This window comes from Anser brachyrhynchus, assembly GCF_964034855.1.
Source record: "Anser brachyrhynchus genome assembly, chromosome: 1".
Taxonomy (NCBI): Eukaryota; Metazoa; Chordata; class Aves; order Anseriformes; family Anatidae; genus Anser; species Anser brachyrhynchus.
The window spans coordinates 44838303-44856821 of record NC_137694.1 but is presented as its reverse complement, the minus strand read 5'-3'; the positions used below and the strand labels follow the sequence as shown (position 1 = coordinate 44856821).

At 44.2% G+C, this 18519-nt stretch overlaps 1 protein-coding gene across 8 annotated transcripts in view; it reads right to left on the bottom strand.

Annotated features, from left to right (window-relative positions):
* Positions 1 to 30: 30 nt before the first annotated feature.
* GSG1 (germ cell associated 1) overlaps positions 31 to 18519 on the bottom strand; it is a 91713-nt gene continuing 73224 nt past the window's right edge. For 2 of the 8 annotated variants that reach the window (XM_080570310.1, XM_080570309.1), the window contains 8 exons: positions 14082 to 14206; positions 13066 to 13177; positions 12827 to 12963; positions 7130 to 7448; positions 4544 to 4591; positions 2249 to 2401; positions 1802 to 1913; positions 31 to 720 (listed from right to left, as the gene is read on the bottom strand). In XM_080570310.1, the coding sequence (XP_080426436.1) occupies positions 405 to 720; positions 1802 to 1913; positions 2249 to 2401; positions 4544 to 4591; positions 7130 to 7448; positions 12827 to 12889 (1011 nt within the window). In that variant the 5' untranslated portion in view covers positions 12890 to 12963; positions 13066 to 13177; positions 14082 to 14206 and the 3' untranslated portion in view covers positions 31 to 404. Of the gene's footprint in view, positions 721 to 1801; positions 1914 to 2248; positions 2402 to 4543; positions 4592 to 7129; positions 7452 to 9817; positions 12964 to 13065; positions 13178 to 14081; positions 14438 to 17643; positions 17974 to 18519 lie in introns of those variants that run through there. The other 6 variants (XM_080570311.1, XM_080570314.1, XM_080570312.1 and 3 more) reach the window with 6 other exon arrangements.

The window sequence follows — 18519 nt, the reverse complement described above, 5'->3', positions numbered from 1 at the left end:
AGAAAGAGAGAGGTGTTTGAAAGCAACCACCCAAAGAGTCCCACCACTACAATTTGCCAGCTGGATTGCACTGAATGTATCTATTCTGTCGTGCAGTACTGTCGGGATTTGGACACCTGCCTCAATTCTGTCAGACAATGCTTGGGTACAGCTGGCACAGACATCATGTGCCCCCATTTTCATCCTTCCCAGCTGAAGACACCCTTCAAGCTGTGGTCAGAGAGGACCCACGCTGCTCCTGTTGGCACTGCTGTTGCCCTGTCTCAGTGCCCACCTTGTCTTCTCACTCCCTGAACATTAGAGGAAGGAAGAGCTCCCCAAGAACTTGCTAACAGTGGTGTTAGTGTTTGACTCAGAGCTCTTTGCTTCCCAAGCCCCACTGCTCTGCCCCAGTGCATTGATCCTTAACAGCGATCTTCCCCGATCGTCTGCCCCAAGACCTCATCTAGCTCTAGCTCTGGTTCTCGCTGTAGCACTTTCTGCTGCAGCTCAGAGTAGAAGTCAACTCCCTCAGACACCGAATGGAGGGGCTTGTCTCGGGGCTCGTAGTAGCTGCTTATTTGCTGTTGTATGAAGTACTGCTGGTGCTGAGGCTGATCCTTGAAGCTTGCTTCGTAGCCCTTGATGTGGTTCCGTTTGAACTCCAGCACTGTCTTGGTGTAGGTGTTGAGAGTGGTGACAGCAGAGGCCATGCAGCAGGTAAAGGAGGCCCAGGCCATGCTACAGGAGAGAGAGAAAGAAGAATAACACACGCCGTGAACTGAACTGCATGCACCATGATGCACCCCGATTTGCCAGGCAGAAGCTGCTGGGGAAATGATCTAGCTGCTGAATGAGAAAGACCAGAGGTGTCAGGCTTATAACATTACAGTGCTTCAGTGTTGTCCCACCACCAATCCTTCTCCTTAGAGTCGTGGGTTAAATACTGGTCATCCTTGTCACTGGGAGGAAGGGTTATGGGGAAAATAAAAAGGGCAACAGGAAAGGCTACAACTGGTCAGAGCACGGCAGCACAGCTTGGAAGCAAGCTCTGTAAAGCAGGGCTGCTCAGTGTCTTCCCGGACACAAGGCATGTGTACCTGAGCATAATCAAATGGCCATGCTGACATTTGATGTCCACAGCTGGCATGTGACAATGGAGCATTTACGTCTTAAAAATCAACGTGGCCATCATCAGTACAGCATTGCAAACTGAATCAGTACCTTCCACGGACATTGCAGGCCTCATCCAACTGTTTTTCATGTCAATTATGGTGTATCAGCTGTGGTTGGCTTCTTTAGCCTTCAGAGAAGGAATCCTGAGCCACTGGCTTTTTATATCTGCTCTTCCTGGTTATAGTGCTCAAATCTTTAACCATGTGTTTAGGCTTGGTGCTACAGGAATAGGCCTTTTGGACCTTGCTCAGTGAAGATGTCAAACCAACGTGCAATTTTATTTAAACTGCAGAAAAGCAGGGCATGTTTGAGAGCAACATCACAGGTGTGACCGTGGCCTCCATACATAGGGAAGAGCTGAGACTAAACAGGGCAAACCAGCACAGGGACAGGCCTGATTAGTCAGCAGGGTAGAAGGTAATTGTTGAGGTGTGACTCCATTGTTTTACAAGTCCCTGGTAGCGACTCATTAAAGTAACTCAGCAACTATTTGTTAAAGCAGGGGATGAGACAAAGGCAGGAGATTTAGCAGTGTGAGAACTATGGTACACCTGTCTTTGGAAGCACAGTCTAGAAGAGGAAGAGGGTTTGGGCAAGGTATGGTATGGCTGAAGACCAAGTGAAGATGGTTTTAGAGCTCACATACTAGAAAGCCCAGCCGTAGTCCCATGAGTGTGGTCTCCAGTCCTCTGGTCCCAGATTAACCGTGGCTTGGAAGACTTGAGTGTACATCATGTGTGCCACCATCCCAAGAAGACCTGATAAAAGGAGACAGGAAAGAAAGGAAGTTATGGCAGGAGCCTGAGCTGCATTCTTCAGCCTTGTGTGGGAGAGCGGCACTCCTGCTGCTGTGCATGGCCAGAAGCTGGAACACCACTTCTGCAAGGTTGCACCTACACCATCATCTCCTTGCAGTTCCCCATCACTGTTTCTCCCTGCTCATGTTCTCTTTAGCCACATGCTTTTTACTGCCCTTTTCACTCTGATTCTCATCAGCTGAGGTGAGTGAATGTGAGAGGCTCTCAGTGTTTTATGTTTTTTTTCTGCCCACATGTGCCTGTCTTGCTGCTGTGCCTTAGGGTAACACACTTACCTGACAGCACTGAGGACACAGCAGCAAAGGCATTGAGCTTCAGTCCACAGACAGGATTGCCAGTATGCAGCATTTCCACCATCAGGAGGATGAAGCTGATGAGCAGCAGGCTGATGTACAGCATCTCTGACCCCAGTGACAGCCACAGGATTCCTGCCAGGAATCAAAAACCCCTCATATCAGTGCCAGGTGGCATGTTTGAGGGAGAGTATTCCCCCTTCACAACCCAAACCTGAAAGGATGTCTGTTGGAAAGAAGGGAGAGAAGGAAATCAACCAGCCCCCAATAGCAATCCCCCCAGCTTGTGAGCAAGGGCTTGAAAGATGCTGAAGGGGACAGAGAATCTGCCACAGAAGATGGCTTGACTGCAAAAGATGAGAGGACCTAAAATAGCTATCTGTATATAAGCCAGCATTATTCACAAACAGCAACGAAGAAGCCATGGGAGGAAAGATGGAGGCAATACCACTGAGTATTAGCACAAGACCTAGCAGTCATAGGCTGGCCACAAACATCTCAGCTGGACGTTGAAAGGTTCTTACCCATTAGTGCAGTGACGTACAGAGCAGATTTATAATCACAACAATGGAACAAAATTAATTTCAATCTGGAGCTCAACTGGTTAAGAAAAGAACTGCATGGCATGTCCGTGGTGATAGCTGGGACCTGGGACTCTGGAATTCACAAAGCCCCTAGCAGGCCTGTATTTCTCACTGAAACCTCAATTAAATTGAAAATGCATTCCTCGGGGTGGGTACCCAGCTGGAACAGTAACATTCATCACCCGCCCTGCCGCTTAAATGGAGAGCAGGTAATGTTCGTGCTGGGTCATCAGTGGGACATGGGTGATAGCACAGTTCTTAGCATGGCTCACTGTGTGCCAGGACTTGGAGCTGAATGAGGAAAGGCACTCTGTAACGCTGGGCTCTGGAAGAGCATGGGATTCACTGAAAAAGGCAAATGAAGCAGCACTGTGAGCACTACTGTTAGCAACTGTTAATGGCCTTAGAGGAGCCATTCCACTGGGGAAAATGAATGTGAAGAAACCTTCATTAGTGGGGTACTGACTCGACTCCTTAACGTCATAATTCCCATAGAGTCACCCAGCTCTTCAACAGCAACTGAAGGGATGCGTTCCCAGCTTAGAGGAGCTGTTCCGCAGGCCCAGGCCATCCTGAGGTGTTACTGTGTGCAGGAAGGGGTGAAGGCAGGTGATGGAGCTGTTACACCGTGTCGATCAAAGTGATCTTCCAATTAATTTTGAAGAGCTCAATGTCTGACAGAACAGGGAATTTCTTTCAGATTTGTGTTGAAATTAGGCAAGGAGCAGTAGGAGGAGTGTTAGGGGGGACAGACAGAAAGATTTACAAAGACATGTACTCTGGTTGCATAAACCTATTCTCTTAGGAAAACTGGCTATAGGGAAGACACTGGAAGCACTAGAGCCAGAGACCTGTCCAGGTAACGGACCACAAGATGGTGAGAAAGCAGAAAAATGAATTACTGCTCCCTGTGAACTGAGCAGCTTGTGCTAAATGCAAAAGTAATTCTTATTGCAGTCAAGTCATTCATTTATGACAAAATGGAGATCTACGTGACTTCAAAATGATCTTGTAACATCATCATCATTTGATTTCTGTAAAATGCTGTTTCCAAAAAGAATAAGCATGAGACATTATTCTGCCGTGCTCTGCTGATACTGACCCAGGTTAATCTGCACAGTGACTCCACAGCGCATCATTCACACTGGACCCCAAGACTGTGAATGCACGGGGCTTTACAAAAGCAGGTCGTCATTCTTTGCCATTGTTTTTATAACAGGGAAAGCAAGGCAGAGAAAGAAGATGAGCTCCCCAAAAGCACTCATCTCCCTGGTGGTTGTTGCGATACCCCAATGTGTGTTCCAGCCCTTCTCTCACAGCTTAACCACTGGTACCTGCACGCCAGGCCTTTCCCCTCAAGTGCGAATGTCCTCTGAAATAACATGCCTCCAGTCTCCAGCTCTGGGAGCAGTTAGCAACCCCACACCACTTGAAAAGCTTTTGTTAAGAATCCTAAATGAAGTTTCCATCACATGTGTGCACATACATCCAGGTATACTGAAGTTTCCCCCAGGATAATTTGAAGCATCTGGGAGGAAATCCTTTGATTTTTAGCATCCATGAGGCCAGGATTTCACACCTGACTGCGGGGTCCCACCCTGCTGTCCTCACGGAGGTGAAGTTTTGCAGGTCGCTTGTCCCAGGGGGATGGTGCACTGGACAGCTATGGTGTGATACAGGGATTTGCTCTTACCTCTCTCCGCTGGTGGGGAAAGCTCAATAAAGCTACGGCATTTCTCCTCTGAAACACAAAAACAAGGGTATTAGTTTGTAAAACACTGTAGAGTAAGGCAAAAGAAAACCTCTCCCCCTCTCTCTCACTTCACTGCATAGCTCCAGTCATCTGAGCTTACCCACCAGATCTTCTCACTTCTGCTCCCTTTCTGACCATCTTTCCATACCTTCACTGGGGCATGGCAGGAGAAGGCAATCTCCTAGGCAATGTCTCCACCTCTCTCTAGGAGGTGGCCTTTCTAGAAAAACTTCAGCAATCTGTAAATGGTACAAGCCTCTGGTAAATATATAAATCTGTTGCTACATATTCACCACATTGCTACAAGACTTTGATGACTGTTGCTCAGGCCAGTTAAGGTGTAGCTTATAACACACCACAGACCCAGCACTGCTGCTGAGTACATGCACTCCCCCTCACCTCAGTCTCAAGCAAAGCAATTTACAACACTGATTTCCCAAGAAGAAGAAGAAAAAATCTCTTTCCTGTGAAGTTCTCCTGTGACAGAGAATCACACAGAAGTGAAGTCTTCTGTCCTCACATTTTAGGAATGCTATTTAGACAAATGGTGCTTGTGTTTGCTTTGGCTTTTTATAGTGGCCAGATGCAAACTGTTATCTCAGCTGAGGGTCCACCATTATTATCTGTAAGTCTTTCTTAGCACTACTCTATACTGCATTTGAGGGTTCTGTCCTCTACATGGCATGGTATTTTCTCCCAGAAATACCAGCCTGCAGGTTTTTTTTGTAAGAATCTCATTTTCTTGATTTCTATCCCCAATTCTAATCTCTTCCAATCCCCTATATTACTTCTATCATCCATGGCTCTCAGGATGCTACCCAGTTTAGTGCCATCTGCAGTCTTCATTAACTTGCTGTTTGCTACTTCACCTAGAACTTTAATGAGGTTATTCAGTAATGGCTCATCTAAACCTGATCCTGAGATTAGCCTGAATAATGAAATCCTTTCTCCAGCTCAACTCAAACTCCTTTTGCCGATCATAGCCCCTTTTTTAGTTGTTGTTGTTGTCTCCGCACTTGCTTCCAAGACCCACAGCAGTGGGTGACTTGTAGTCAATTCAGAGGAAGCTGAGGAAGCTGGGGACCAAGGCTGGCTTTGCACTCTACCCCGTGCTCTGCTGCAATCCAGATGTAACCTGCTCTCAGCATTCCTTTAGGCATTGGGGTTATTCGAGGACTGCCTGGTGGCCAGACAATTCTTTCAGAGAAAGCTGTCAAATGATGTAGTCCCATTGCCATAAGCACCATGGAAACACACTCCAGCCCAAACCAGTCCCAAATAAACACACCTCCTTCCACAGCGTATCTGGAAATGCTCATAACGAAGCAGTCATCTCACTAGGACATGAGAGTTTCAAGCACTTTCCTGCTCCTGTCCCTCTTCTGCCTGCTTTAATTCATCTTTATTTACTTATGTAATTTTCAAACTCTGACAGCAACAGATAAGAAAGCAAGAAATGCTATACTAGAATGGTTGGTCAGTTAATCAGTTAAAAGAAGATGAGATGCTTATGTTTGGGGAGAACTGAAGGGAGGGCAGTAGGCTCAGGGGAATGGGCCTGATGAAAGAAACTTTCATCATTGCATCTTTAGTTACAAATCTCTCTGTTGGCCACCTTCTGGGTCAGTTCTGATCCTTGTTGTGTGAACCAGGCTGTAAACAGCATCTGTGCACTGCAGAGTAGTGGTGTGGCACTGATTCCTGCAGAAGGACTTCAGCAGGGCTCGGCAGAAGCAAATCAAGGGTGAACAGAGACACCAAGGGGTCTAGGACAGGCTGCATGACCAGCCCCTGGCACTCCAGGGCCTACTGTGACAGCCACAAATGGTCAAAAATCACAAGTCAAACGTATCACAGTATCACAAAAATTATTAAAAATGACAATACTGCAGCTCTAATCCTCAGGTCAATTTGCATCCTGATTTTGGTTCCTCTGTGGTCAGATCCTCAAGGTTTTCCCTGCATCTATAATGTAATACTTCCCTTTCTCTTTATTGTGTTGCATTTGTTTAAGAAAAGCCCAGTCCCTGTTCAATTCATGTAAATCCTCAGTTTGGTGATTTAAGGAGAATGCCAACAATTGCAGTCCTCACAGTTGTCAACTACATACTGACAACACTGAATAAAATCACCATGCTTGAATTTCCTAGGGGATGTGCACAAATGAGCCCTTTTGAGCATGACCTGAGCTTTGTGTGGGAATGGAGCTCTGGGGAAAGGGAAAGGAGGCCCACTCCAGTTCACATCAGGATGAACGGTGCCACCACAAAGCCACTGCCACCACTTTCACTTCACATCCCCTATTCCAGACAGAAAGGCACACCAGAGACAGGAATTGTCCCTTGCCACCCTCTGTAAACATCTCAACGAAGGACAGAAATATAATGACAGTGCGCAGGGCTGGTGCCATCTAGGAAAATGAAGACGGCTTTTCTACCAAGCGTTGTCAGCCTCCGCCTTTCATTTCCAAACTCCTGTGGAATAAAATCAAGGGAAGAAGCTGTGTCTGGCTGGGCAAGACGCTACCTGGCCCTTCCATGCTCTCTTCACAGGAAAGCCACATCCCCGTGTGGAAGTATCTGAAGGCAAAGCGGTCATCCCCGGTCTCCCAGCTGTAGTGCACCACATCCTGGGATGAAGCATTGCTAGCACCTGCATCGGGTGGCATGGGGACACCAATGCACTTGGTGGCTTTACTCTTCCCACACAAAGGCTTGGGCACTTTCTGGGTCCCAGTGCACCAGTAGCTGCCGAGCAAGGCGGTGGTGGAGAGGCTGAGAGCCAGCAGGTTCAGGATGACTGCCAGGAAAGTACGGCGCCATGGCAACACCTTCAGCAGCTCCATCTGCAACACACAAACGGAGGGACTGTCACGCCAGCCATTTGTCCCACCTAGTGTTACGAACCCTAGCTCTTCCCAGGGGGTACCTGTGGGGAGGGGATACATGTAGGAGAAGCACTCTGCCCTCCCCACGATGTCCCAACATCTCACCCAGCAAGGAAGGACGATTTCCTAAAAGCCAAAGCGACAGAGCAATAGCTCAGTTTCAACCATTTCAAAATACACCGAATATGTGTACTGGGGAAGATTGGGTGACCCAGTGGATCTACCGTGGAAGGGTACACCAGTGTGTGTGAGCACAAGCAACGTGCAAGGGGTGATCATGTTCACTTCATCTCGGAGAGGGTAAGGAAAAGCTGTTAACCAGCTTCCCCAGAATGTCGTGTGTTTCCATTAGATGGGGCATGATGAATGCTTTGTCCAACTAAGTGAGAATTCTTGCTGCCAAGTGTCCCAAAACACTTCTTCCAGCACCGTTCATACTGTACCTAGGGAGGCAGGTAGGATATTGATTTCATAGTAGGGAAAGGCAGGGAAATGTTCCCAGATCCCAGGGAAGGTCACACTTCAAAACTGACCTGCCCAAGAGAGACACCCAGGTATTCACACCCAGCAGCTTGAGTTCAAGCCACAGAGCAGCACCTCCCACCTGAAGCAAGCACTGCTTTGCACATCAGAAATTTGGTAGGTTTGGTGGATGACAGTGTCTCTGCTTTCATACCAAGTGCGAAAAGTTGTTTTTTTTAAGAGTGAATGTTGTCACAAACAGTCTTCCCAGTTTCATCTCATCAGAATAAGGAATTCTGAAAGCAGGTTGTATACCAGGGTCCTTCGGTCTTTCTCACTCAGAGAGAAGCTTAAGACTTAAGATTTTAAGGTTCCTGCAAAACCCTGCACTGACTTCTGAGAACCCCATCTTATCACGCCATGGATTGATTAGATGTCATCTACCCACACATCAACTTTCATGTAATCAACGCATACCTCTTCCCACATGGCACTCCCTATGTTTGGCACAACTTCATCCAGCTACTCCCACCCTTTCCTATTTATGACTCTTAAAATCTATTTGGCCATGAATAGATTCAGTTTGTACAGACATTGCCTGCTGCTGGGCCTCTTCACATAACTTCTGTTGACTCACCCAACATTGAATGTGTGAGAAAGGCCCAGCACACTGTGGACACCACTATAAATAAATGATAAATAAACGATTGCATTGTTTGTGACAGTCTTACAGGATACAGCCAAAAGCAGTGCAGTTAGAAGCATTTGTTCTAATCAGCAAGCTCAGAAATGTGGTCAATAAAGATGTTGCTGAAGCTCTGCTTGGAAGACAGGACTCGATTAGCATCTCATCACAATGAAAAAACAGTGCCTAATCCAGAACATTCTCATCAAAGGCAAGAAAATACCCAGCTCCTGAGAAATTCCTACATTGTCTTATGCTCTGGCTTCTTTTGTCTCTTCTTCAGAGCATTTCTCTCTTTCAGCAACGGAGATGCTGCACCCTGGAGCTGGTACTGTCTCAGTGATACAATAACAAATGACTTCCATGATCTGAAGGCATGCTGGGTACAATCAACTTTCATAGAGTGGATATTTGCCAGGAACACACTATTATATGAAGCTTTCTGGCTAAGGTTGGTGGTAAATTCATTTCAGAAAGGTTTTTCAGCAGAAAATTTGGCTTATGACTTAAAAGGAAATTATAGATAAAATTGCCTCAGAAACATGATTTTTCATCTGAAAATAGAAGCCTTCATTGCACAGTTTTTCAGTTTTTCATCAATTCTTGATTATATTTTCTGTCACCAGGTTTCAGTTTGCTCATAATTTCACTGAAAATAATCTTTCGACTCATAATATTGACACACACACAAAAAAAAATCTTCTAATTTAAATCTTCAATAGTGGGAAAAATATTCTCTCTCCATTTGATTTGTATTAGTAGGTCAAAGGCCATATCATTTCAGAACAAGTGATAAAGAGAAGAGAAGAGAGAGAGAAGAGAAGAGAAGAGAAGAGAAGAGAAGAGAAGAGAAGAGAAGAGAAGAGAAGAGAAGAGAAGAGAAGAGAAGAGAAGAGAAGAGAAGAGAAGAGAAGAGAAGAAGAGAAGAGAAGAGAAGAGAAGAGAAGAGAAGAGAAGAGAAGAGAAGAGAAGAGAAGAGAAGAGAAGAGAAGAGAAAGAACTAGTCAGAAGAAGGAACTGGATCAAGGATGCCGAGGATGTAGGAGACAAGAAGCAAATCTGAAATACTTCCTGATGAGAATACTTTCAGAAAAGTTCCTTCCATAAAAGCCAAACACTTACTGAAAATAACTGACCACAGTATCTAGATAGCCCCAAAAGGAAAGAAGGTTGAATTTACCGTACCAGGAAGTCCTTGAAGTCCTGTTAATTTGGAGGAGTAATACAGAAATGGAACTCACGCTTTGTCTTCTGTTTTTCTCATCTCTAAATTTTCCGAGAAACCAAACTGCTCCAAACCCTCTTTCTCTTTCGTCTCCTCCCCTCCTCCCTTGCCCACCCCTCTCTCCATGATTATTAAATGCTATCCCTCCAGCCAGCAGCTGTTTTGTGGAAAATGGTCATTTTATAATCCACAATGCAATCACAGCACAGCTGTTCTGGGAGATTATATGGGAAGTGCTTGGTGCTGTGGGCTGGGATTAAATGCAAAAGGGCGACCTGCATTCACTGAGTAAAAAGCTTCAGTAAAACATGAAAAGATCCCAGCCATCTCTGGGCACTGGATCTTTGGGAGCTTGAATGGAACAAGCTGCAGCTCTCTGACTGGTGCTGCAGGGGACGCGTGACCTTAGCTCAGAAATTACCAACACACTTGGCATCAGTTAACCCCTTGCCCTGTGCACAGCCTCAGTAGATGACAAAGACCACAAGCCCCCAGCCCTAGGATATCTTCCTGGCCAGAGCTGCCAATCATAGAAAGGGGAGAAATAGGGTGAAGAAAGTTCATGCAACTGCATCTGCTCTGAGGACTGCGGTTTCAGACCCTAAAGAGGTGTCAATCCAGCCCTCCCCTGGGGCACTGGAGTTTTAATGAAAAAAGAAGCCCATTAACAGAACCAATGCTGAGTGACGCTGTGGCATCACCAAAGGAACAGAGGTGTGTGAAACAGTGACAAGTCAAATAAGCCCAGTACTCGAAGGATGCTGTCCCTCGTAGTGGCAGCTTTTAGCAAGGCATAAAGTTCACCAGGAATCTCAGCTCCCAGAAGCTTCACATCGGATGAATTTGGGAAGCTAGTAACAGAGACCAGAAGATTCACATTCACTCAAAGTCACCTCTGAGCTCTTATCCTAAAAGTGTAAAGGTCCTACAATACTTGAGGGCTTTGCAACAGCTTGTTTGGCATCAGAACAGCAAGTAAGAATGGCATCACCTCTCATGAGAAAGAGCAGTCGCTAGAGGACATGGAGCTGCTCCACACCGAATCAAAGTGCAAGGGAGAGGAGCATCCCAAAGGTGCACACCGCACCATGCCCGCAGGACCCCGCAACTTTGCTCAGTGCTGGGGTGAGGTTCCTACCGCTAAAGGAAGGGAGCAAGGCAGGAGGTGCCCCACGGCTCTGCTGGGATGGAGGAAACCAGCGGTCCAGCTACTCTCATCCCCTGCGTCTAGCACCAGAGGCAGGTGTACAAATAGCTCTGGGTGCAGCACAGCCCGGGGCTGCCCCTGTACAGCACAGGCAGCAGAGAGAGCCGAGAGGTTCAGGAGCCTGCACATGGGCAGTGCTGTCACAGGCTCCTGACCCTCCCTGCCCTCAGCAGTACAGCTGGGAGCTGTGCGGTTATTTTAATCCTAGCCACTGCATAAGCTCCTCTAATATAGATAATCATCTCTAAGATGGGCTAACTGAAAGTAATGCTGAATGTTTTCGTGCTTCATAGGCTGTCTGCAGGTTTTTTGATTAATAGCAAGGCTCTGTTCAACACAGATGTACTTAATTTACTGAAGGAGGTATAGTAACAGCTGATGCTGTTTAAAAAGGGAGTGGTAATATTTTTTCATTGTTCATTCTTTCTGCATCTGGACACCTTAAGTTTGGCTTCTAAATGCTCAGTTTGGCTTCTAAATGCTCAAAACAAAACAAAAACTGGTTTTCAAGCTCAAAAATGCATAAAATTAATCTCACTACTGATAGTCCCTAATGTTAACATGTTCTTAATTTTAAGCATGATGAATGTCACATTAAAATCCAGGATGCTATGTCACTTTCTAAAGCTAGGATCGTGGCATATATATTGATGAAAAGAGACTGGACTTAGATTTATATGGATAAGAATTCAGGTTTAGAAAACAAATTTATCAGAATTATACTATGGTTTCAAAAATATATCAGACTTAGTATTCTGAATAATGGCAAATATTTATCCTTCCAGAAGATGGCAATATTACTCTAGTCTTCTTTTTGGGAGTCTGATGCTCACGTGTTCGCTGGGGGGAAGTGACACCCAAGTTTAGACTTCTATTCCTTCCCTTTTTTTTTCCCTCTCTTTTTTTTCTTCCATTGCTATGAACAAATTCTCTTTCCCTCACTTGAGGATGTGGGGGGTGGCTCCTTCTCTTTCAGTTATCTGAACACGAGAGACTTTTGAAATCAATGGGAAAGAAAAAAGCAGAATAAATGGAGAAGCTTAGCGGGTCATTTGCTCCACCTTCTGCCCTGCACAAAACTATTCTTTCTAATATATTTTCCAGTATTTTGTCAAGTACCATATTAACTTTCTCAGCATGTTTCCATTCCCAGATTATTGTGCTCAGCTCATAGAACATCGACACCAGAGCACATTTCCTGATGTTCAACAAACTTCCCTTAGCAAAATTTTATGTTATTTCTTTTAAAACCTGCATTCCCACCTCGCCTAAATCTGATCAACTAGGGACAGGAAAACACAACTCTGTCTGTCTTTCACCCTACTGTGCCTTGCAGTTTTCTCTTCTTTGTATCTGGCATTTCCCACCATAGCTTGGCTTCACTAGAGGTTTTGGATGTCTCTTTCTCTTTGAACTCAGCAGCAGCCAGTCCCTGGTGACTCGTTTAAAGTTCACCCATTGAAGTGAATGCCCATAGCAGTTGGTTTCCTGTGCTATCAGCCAAGTGCTTGGCTTATGGAAACAAAATGAGGAAACAAAATGTACAGCACAATCTTAGCACAACACCTCTGTGGAGATTGCCAAATCTACAAAAGCTTGAGGGTTTAGAAGTGATGCATTTTCATCCCGTCTGTATCACATATGTGCGTAAGTGCCACAAACCATTTATGCCCCTATCACTTAGGGCGTAAGTGCCCAACAGTGACACCCTCAGCTCCCAGGGATGTTGGTGGGAAAGGAGGCCAAGAAGCCCTTACCAGATAGGGCCCAACAACTGCAGTACTTAACTGGCAGATCTCAAGAGGCACATGGCTCTTCATAGCCTTCCATGCAGCTCTCCTCCCCCAGGGTGCCAGGGATCATACGCTGTCCTGACATCAGCTCTTCAGCCATCCTGAAGAGGAAGACAGAGGAGAAAGAATTACACCCATAAAGTCACTATTTACACCCCTAAAGTTGCTCTTTGAAACCTGGACAAAGGCACGCTCATACTCACCCCTCATTCCACACATTCTTCGCACATGACACTTCCGTGCTCCGTCCACCCACCGCTCCTGTTTTTGCTGTTTTTACAGGAAGACGGTCCAGCACTGCAGTCCCCTCCCTTGCTGCCACACAGAGAGCAGGATGTCTCTGGGTGGCAGTGACACTGAGAGAGCCAGACTTCTCTAAGCCAGTGACAGACTGCAAATGCCAGATTTCTTCCTGAGCTCTGAATAATTCCACTCAGATTGTAACCTTTATTTAGCTGTTTGCATGATGCATTAACTCTTGCTCTGCAAATGACCTCACCAGGCATTTTTTTTTAGTCAAAGCACATTTAAAGGTGAATTCTGTTTTTAAACATGAACAGCTTACATTGCTAGACAGCACGTCTGTGGCAGAACAGACAAAGATTGAATTGGAACAAGTAAATTCATCTTAAAACTGAACAAACAAGCTTGCCATCATTTTGAACCTAACTTATTTTCCCCCCCAGACAAGTCTTAGTTGGCTAATTTTTTTTCTATTTAATCTGTATTATTTGAAACATTCAAAAAACACATAGAAAGTAGACATAGAAAAGAAAATAGTAAGATGCAACAACACAGACTTTGAGGATTCACTTAAAGATTCTAAATGCCACAATTTTTAGATTTGCAGTATAAGACAAGTTAAAGGGAGGTTGCTTTTCACAGAGTACTTAAACTTGGGTTATTTTAGGATGTGTTTAGCTGAGCACACAGGAAAAAAAATGTTTTTTTATCAAATTTAGTCAACTGCAAACTATAAGCAGACAAGAAAAAGACAACTTTTTATAGACCTCTGTAAGGACATTAAATAAGATCCAGTCCTAGAACAGCGGCCGTACCACCCAAGTATATAACATTTTACCTTACCCACTGCTCACTATCTTCATCAGCTCTTCTGAGACATCCAGTGAAATATTACAAGGTGAGCATGGATTCACCCCACTTCTTTCTTTCTTTTTGACTAAACATGTAACAGTCAAGAAATTCTATGAGATCTTACCAGATGCTTTGAAATGTAGCAAGTTTGTCGTTTTATTGATGGGTTAATTCTTTTCTCAGCTTGCTAATTCATCACAGTTGTAGAACCAGCAGGGCGTCCACCTCTGCAGAATGCGTCTTTATAATCTGGAAATTATAAAATTCCCTTTTATGAAAATTGTTGCCAGTTTTAAATCTACCAGTTATGGGATCTCAGTTTGTTCCTGTACAGAATCACAAACACCCAGACTCAATGGCTGTCATGGGTTCTTTTTTTTTTTTATTATCAAGACAGACCACTACAACAGTCTGATCTCCTCTGTAACAGAAACCAAAGAACTTCAATCATTTCTATTGAAACACAGAGCTTCTGCTGGAGTTACAGCACATATTTTATAAAGCTACCTCATACCGTGCAACAGGATATGATGGGAAACCCGTCACATCCTTAGAGAAGTTGTTCCAATGGTTAGTTAACCTCATTCTTAAAACTTTGTTCTTGATTTGCAATCACAGCGTGTCTGCTTTGGTTTTCCCACCTCATCAGGCTGCTCCAACACACAAATAAATAGCCGGTGAAATGATTTCCTAAAAATGTTATTGCAGGAGTCACAAATCAATGCATTTCATTAGAGGCACACAGTGTGATCTAATAAGCTGGCTGACAGCCCAAATTCCTGGTTCTGTACTTGGCTGTGACACATAATTTTCCCTTCTTATAGGCCAAGTCATTAGTGGTACGTTTACACTGCAGTCAAAGCAGTGGCAGGGATGAGGAGTAAACATTTGGTGCTTGTTTTAATTTGGTGTTGCTAGCAATTTCACTCCAGCAGTAAGGAGCACAATGTAGGATACAAACCTCAGTCCAGAGAGAGAGTAAATTAAGCCGTGCTGAATTCCACATTGCAACGGCTAGACGGATAGGTCAAAAATAGCTTGCTTCTCTACATTAAAAAGTTGGGTCTTCACAGTCATTCCTATGGACACAAATCTATAGCACAGCTGATCCTCATTGATGTTGGAATAAGCATAAAGCTGGTGGGAAAGAGACACTATTTTGATAATGAAAAATCTCAGGGATCTAAAATTAGTATGTTCACAGAGTGCACTGCATATGTAGGTGATCTTGGTTTCAAAGTAGTATTTAATGCCAATTTTAAAGCCAAAAAAAAAAAAAAATGAAACAGTACAGTTGAAATATATTGCATTTGGGTTTAATGTATGGAAATGGGTAAGTCAAAGCAATAGTTCTGGGCTTTGATTTATATTTTCCTGCATTTCACTATGGTGAATCAGAATGAGAGCCAGAGGAAGCCTCCAAAGATCACCTAATCAGTCCATCTCTATCAACATGATGTAGGCACCCTGAAGACCTTCAAGCCTACGGTTAACATTTTTGGTAAGGCAGATACTTCTACATCCTGGATTAAAATCAATCTATTCCTTTATAATATCTTAATTTCAACCTAATCAAAATATCCAACAGAAAATTTTACCATCTCTGCTAAATGCCTAAGGTCTCCGTCCCACATATGAATTATTTACTCACATGGATCGTCCCCTGGAGGTCATTGAAGCTACATGGTTTACTAAAGTTATACTCATGAGCTAGTACTTGAGGAACCAATGCTTCAAAGGCAGACTCTAAGCTAGCAGGAGAGGTTTGGAAATCAAAAAGAGTGAGTAAGACAGAGAGTTAGCTTTTTTGAGGTGAGGCGTGGGAGGTGTTTTCGTTCTTTAGCTATTAAAAACTCCTTGCTTTGGCATTCGAAAAGAGAAAAAAGAAAAAGAAAAAAAAAGAGAGAGAGAGCTGGGAAGGGAAGGATTTGTGAATAAGGAGGCAGAATGGCAAGAGGTACAGCGACCTGGGCAGCCAGAAGGCAGAAGGGAGTTTCTCAGGCTGGTTTCCCTGACAGAACAGCGTTGGCAGTAAGTGCAGGTCAGAGGAGCTGAGGTCAAAGATGCTGGTCTAAAGGGAATAATAAAAGCACCCTTCTTTATTGCTCTGAGCGGAGGTTTTATTACAGAGGGTGCTTCGAAAGCAACAGTGCTAAATATTGAAATTCGATGTTTTATCTTTCTGGACGTCCTGGTAATAATCCAGGATTCAGGCCTGAGGGCTTCTCTTTTTCCCAGACTTAATGAGGATTTCAGCTCCCTTTCCATCCCCTCGTGGTGCTTTGGAGCTACCTCTTCACAGATGGTCCTGCCGCTGAGCACCATCCTGTGCTCATGCCTCCCCTGCCCCTGCACGCTGTGCCAGGAGCACGGCAAGGCTGCCTGCACACCGGGCAGGGTACCGGGCCTGGACACAGGGCAGTGGTGGCACAAGCTTGAGCCCCCAGCCCCGCACCATGGAAGGCCTGGGGGCAGCAGGCAGTGCTGTTTGAAGGCCCCCAGGGGAGAAGCAGAGCTCGGTGACCAGCACTCTCTTGTGTGCACTTCCCCACCAGCAGCGTGGGCCTCAGGGCCCAGCTGCAGCACGGGGCGCCCAGGCTTCCCCACGCGTCCAGGGGGAAGGGAGTTCCCCGCTGGTGGAAACGGAAACGAGAAGTATTTTGGAGACAGCACATGAGGAGCTTGGGCGTCTCCCTCTTCTCTCCTGCATTTTTCTCCCGTCCTTACAGCCAGATTTCCGGGTGCCAGAGCTCCCCCCTGCCCTCCCGACAAGCCCAGCAGCAGCATGAGCAAGGCCGCTGCCTCCTGCCCCTCCTGGGCCAGGGCAGGCCGGGGCGAGGTGCCCTGCAGCCGCTGCCCGGCCCTACATGCAAGTGCAGGGTAACCCGGGGCCCTCGGCGTTACTATTTCCATCAGTCACGCTGTTAAAAAAAATAAAAATACAACTAATAAACAACTGTCCTTCCCCAGTATTGTTTCTGAGTAGGCTCAAGCTGCAATTACTCAAAGGCTTGTTATTTAGCCAGATACGGGGCGTGGATTTTGTGATAGATGGCACAGGGTGCCTTCCTGACAGAAAAAAAAAAAAAAAAGTGATTTATTTTAGAGGGAGATGTTGCTAAGAGGGGCACTTTTTAAACAGAAAACGTCATTGAGTTGTGTTGTTTTTTTTTTTTAATATGGATAAAACAGAATATTCCCTTGCCAGCCTTGCTCTCAGAAACAGCTAAGTGGTTTTGACTGAAATTAAAAACAAAACCAAAAAGAACCCAATAAAACAGCTGAAACAGACGTGAGCTAGGAGATGTTGGCTCTGAGTTTGGCAAAGTCAAAAGCAACCGAAGCCAAATCTTGTGATGGGTTGTGTCAAGTGACTATAATAAAGAGACAATGCTACTAGCAATGTCTTGCATGTTCTGCACACCATTAACATATTATTTCACCATTAGCTTTTCCCATGTAGCCAAGGATTATAATTGCTGAGCTTTACAGCTAAGTATTAAGTGTTGTGGCTGCACAGCTTGACAAAACACAAATTATTTGCCATAACCTGAACAGAGTAAGCATGAAGGAAGGAGAGCATTTTGCTAGCGTGCAACCAAGGGCAGAGCTTAGAGAAATTAGGTCAGGCAGAATGGAAAGAAAACTTCAGAAATCAGAAACCTCGTCCAAAGAGAGAAACGTACTTGTCTGTGGAACAGTCTCTCATGGGAAGCAATGGATGCCCGGTGCTTAAGTCATACGCAACCAGACTGGATAATGCACTGGAAAATGTACTGTAGGCAAGAATTTTGCAGAAACTGGGCTGAGCAAGAATGTGAGAAGATGGACTGGATGAGCTAGCAAGATTTTTCCTTGTATTTTTTCTTTTCTTTTCTTTTCTTTTCTTTTCTTTTCTTTTCTTTTCTTTTCTTTTCTTTTCTTTTCTTTTCTTTTCTTTTCTTTTCTTTTCTTTTCTTTTCTTTTCTTTTCTTTTCTTTTCTTTTCTTTTCTTTTCTTTTCTTTTCTTTTCTTTTCTTTTCTTTTCTTTTCTTTTCTTTTCTTTTCTTTTCTTTTCTTTTCTTTGTTCTGTTCTGTTCTTTGTTCTTTCTCTTTTCTTTTCTTTTCTTTTCTTTTCTTTTCTTTTCTTTTCTTTTCTTTTCTTTTCTTTTCTTTTCTTTTCTTTTCTTTTCTTTTCTTTTCTTTTCTTTGTTCTGTTCTGTTCTTTGTTCTTCTATTTTCTTTTCTTTTCTTTTCTTTTCTTTTCTTTTCTTTTCTTTTCTTTTCTTTTCTTTGTTCTGTTCTGTTCTTTGTTCTTCTATTTTCTTTTCTTTTCTTTTCTTTTCTTTTCTTTTCTTTTCTTTGTTCTGTTCTGTTCTTTGTTCTTCTATTTTCTTTTCTTTTCTTTTCTTTTCTTTTCTTTTCTTTTCTTTTCTTTTCTTTTCTTTTCTTTTCTTTTCTTTTCTTTTCTTTTCTTTTCTTTTCTTTTCTTTTCTTTTCTTTTCTTTTCTTTTCTTTTCTTTTCTTTTCTTTTCTTTTCTTTTCTTTTCTTTTCTTTTCTTTTCTTTTGTTCTGTTCTGTTC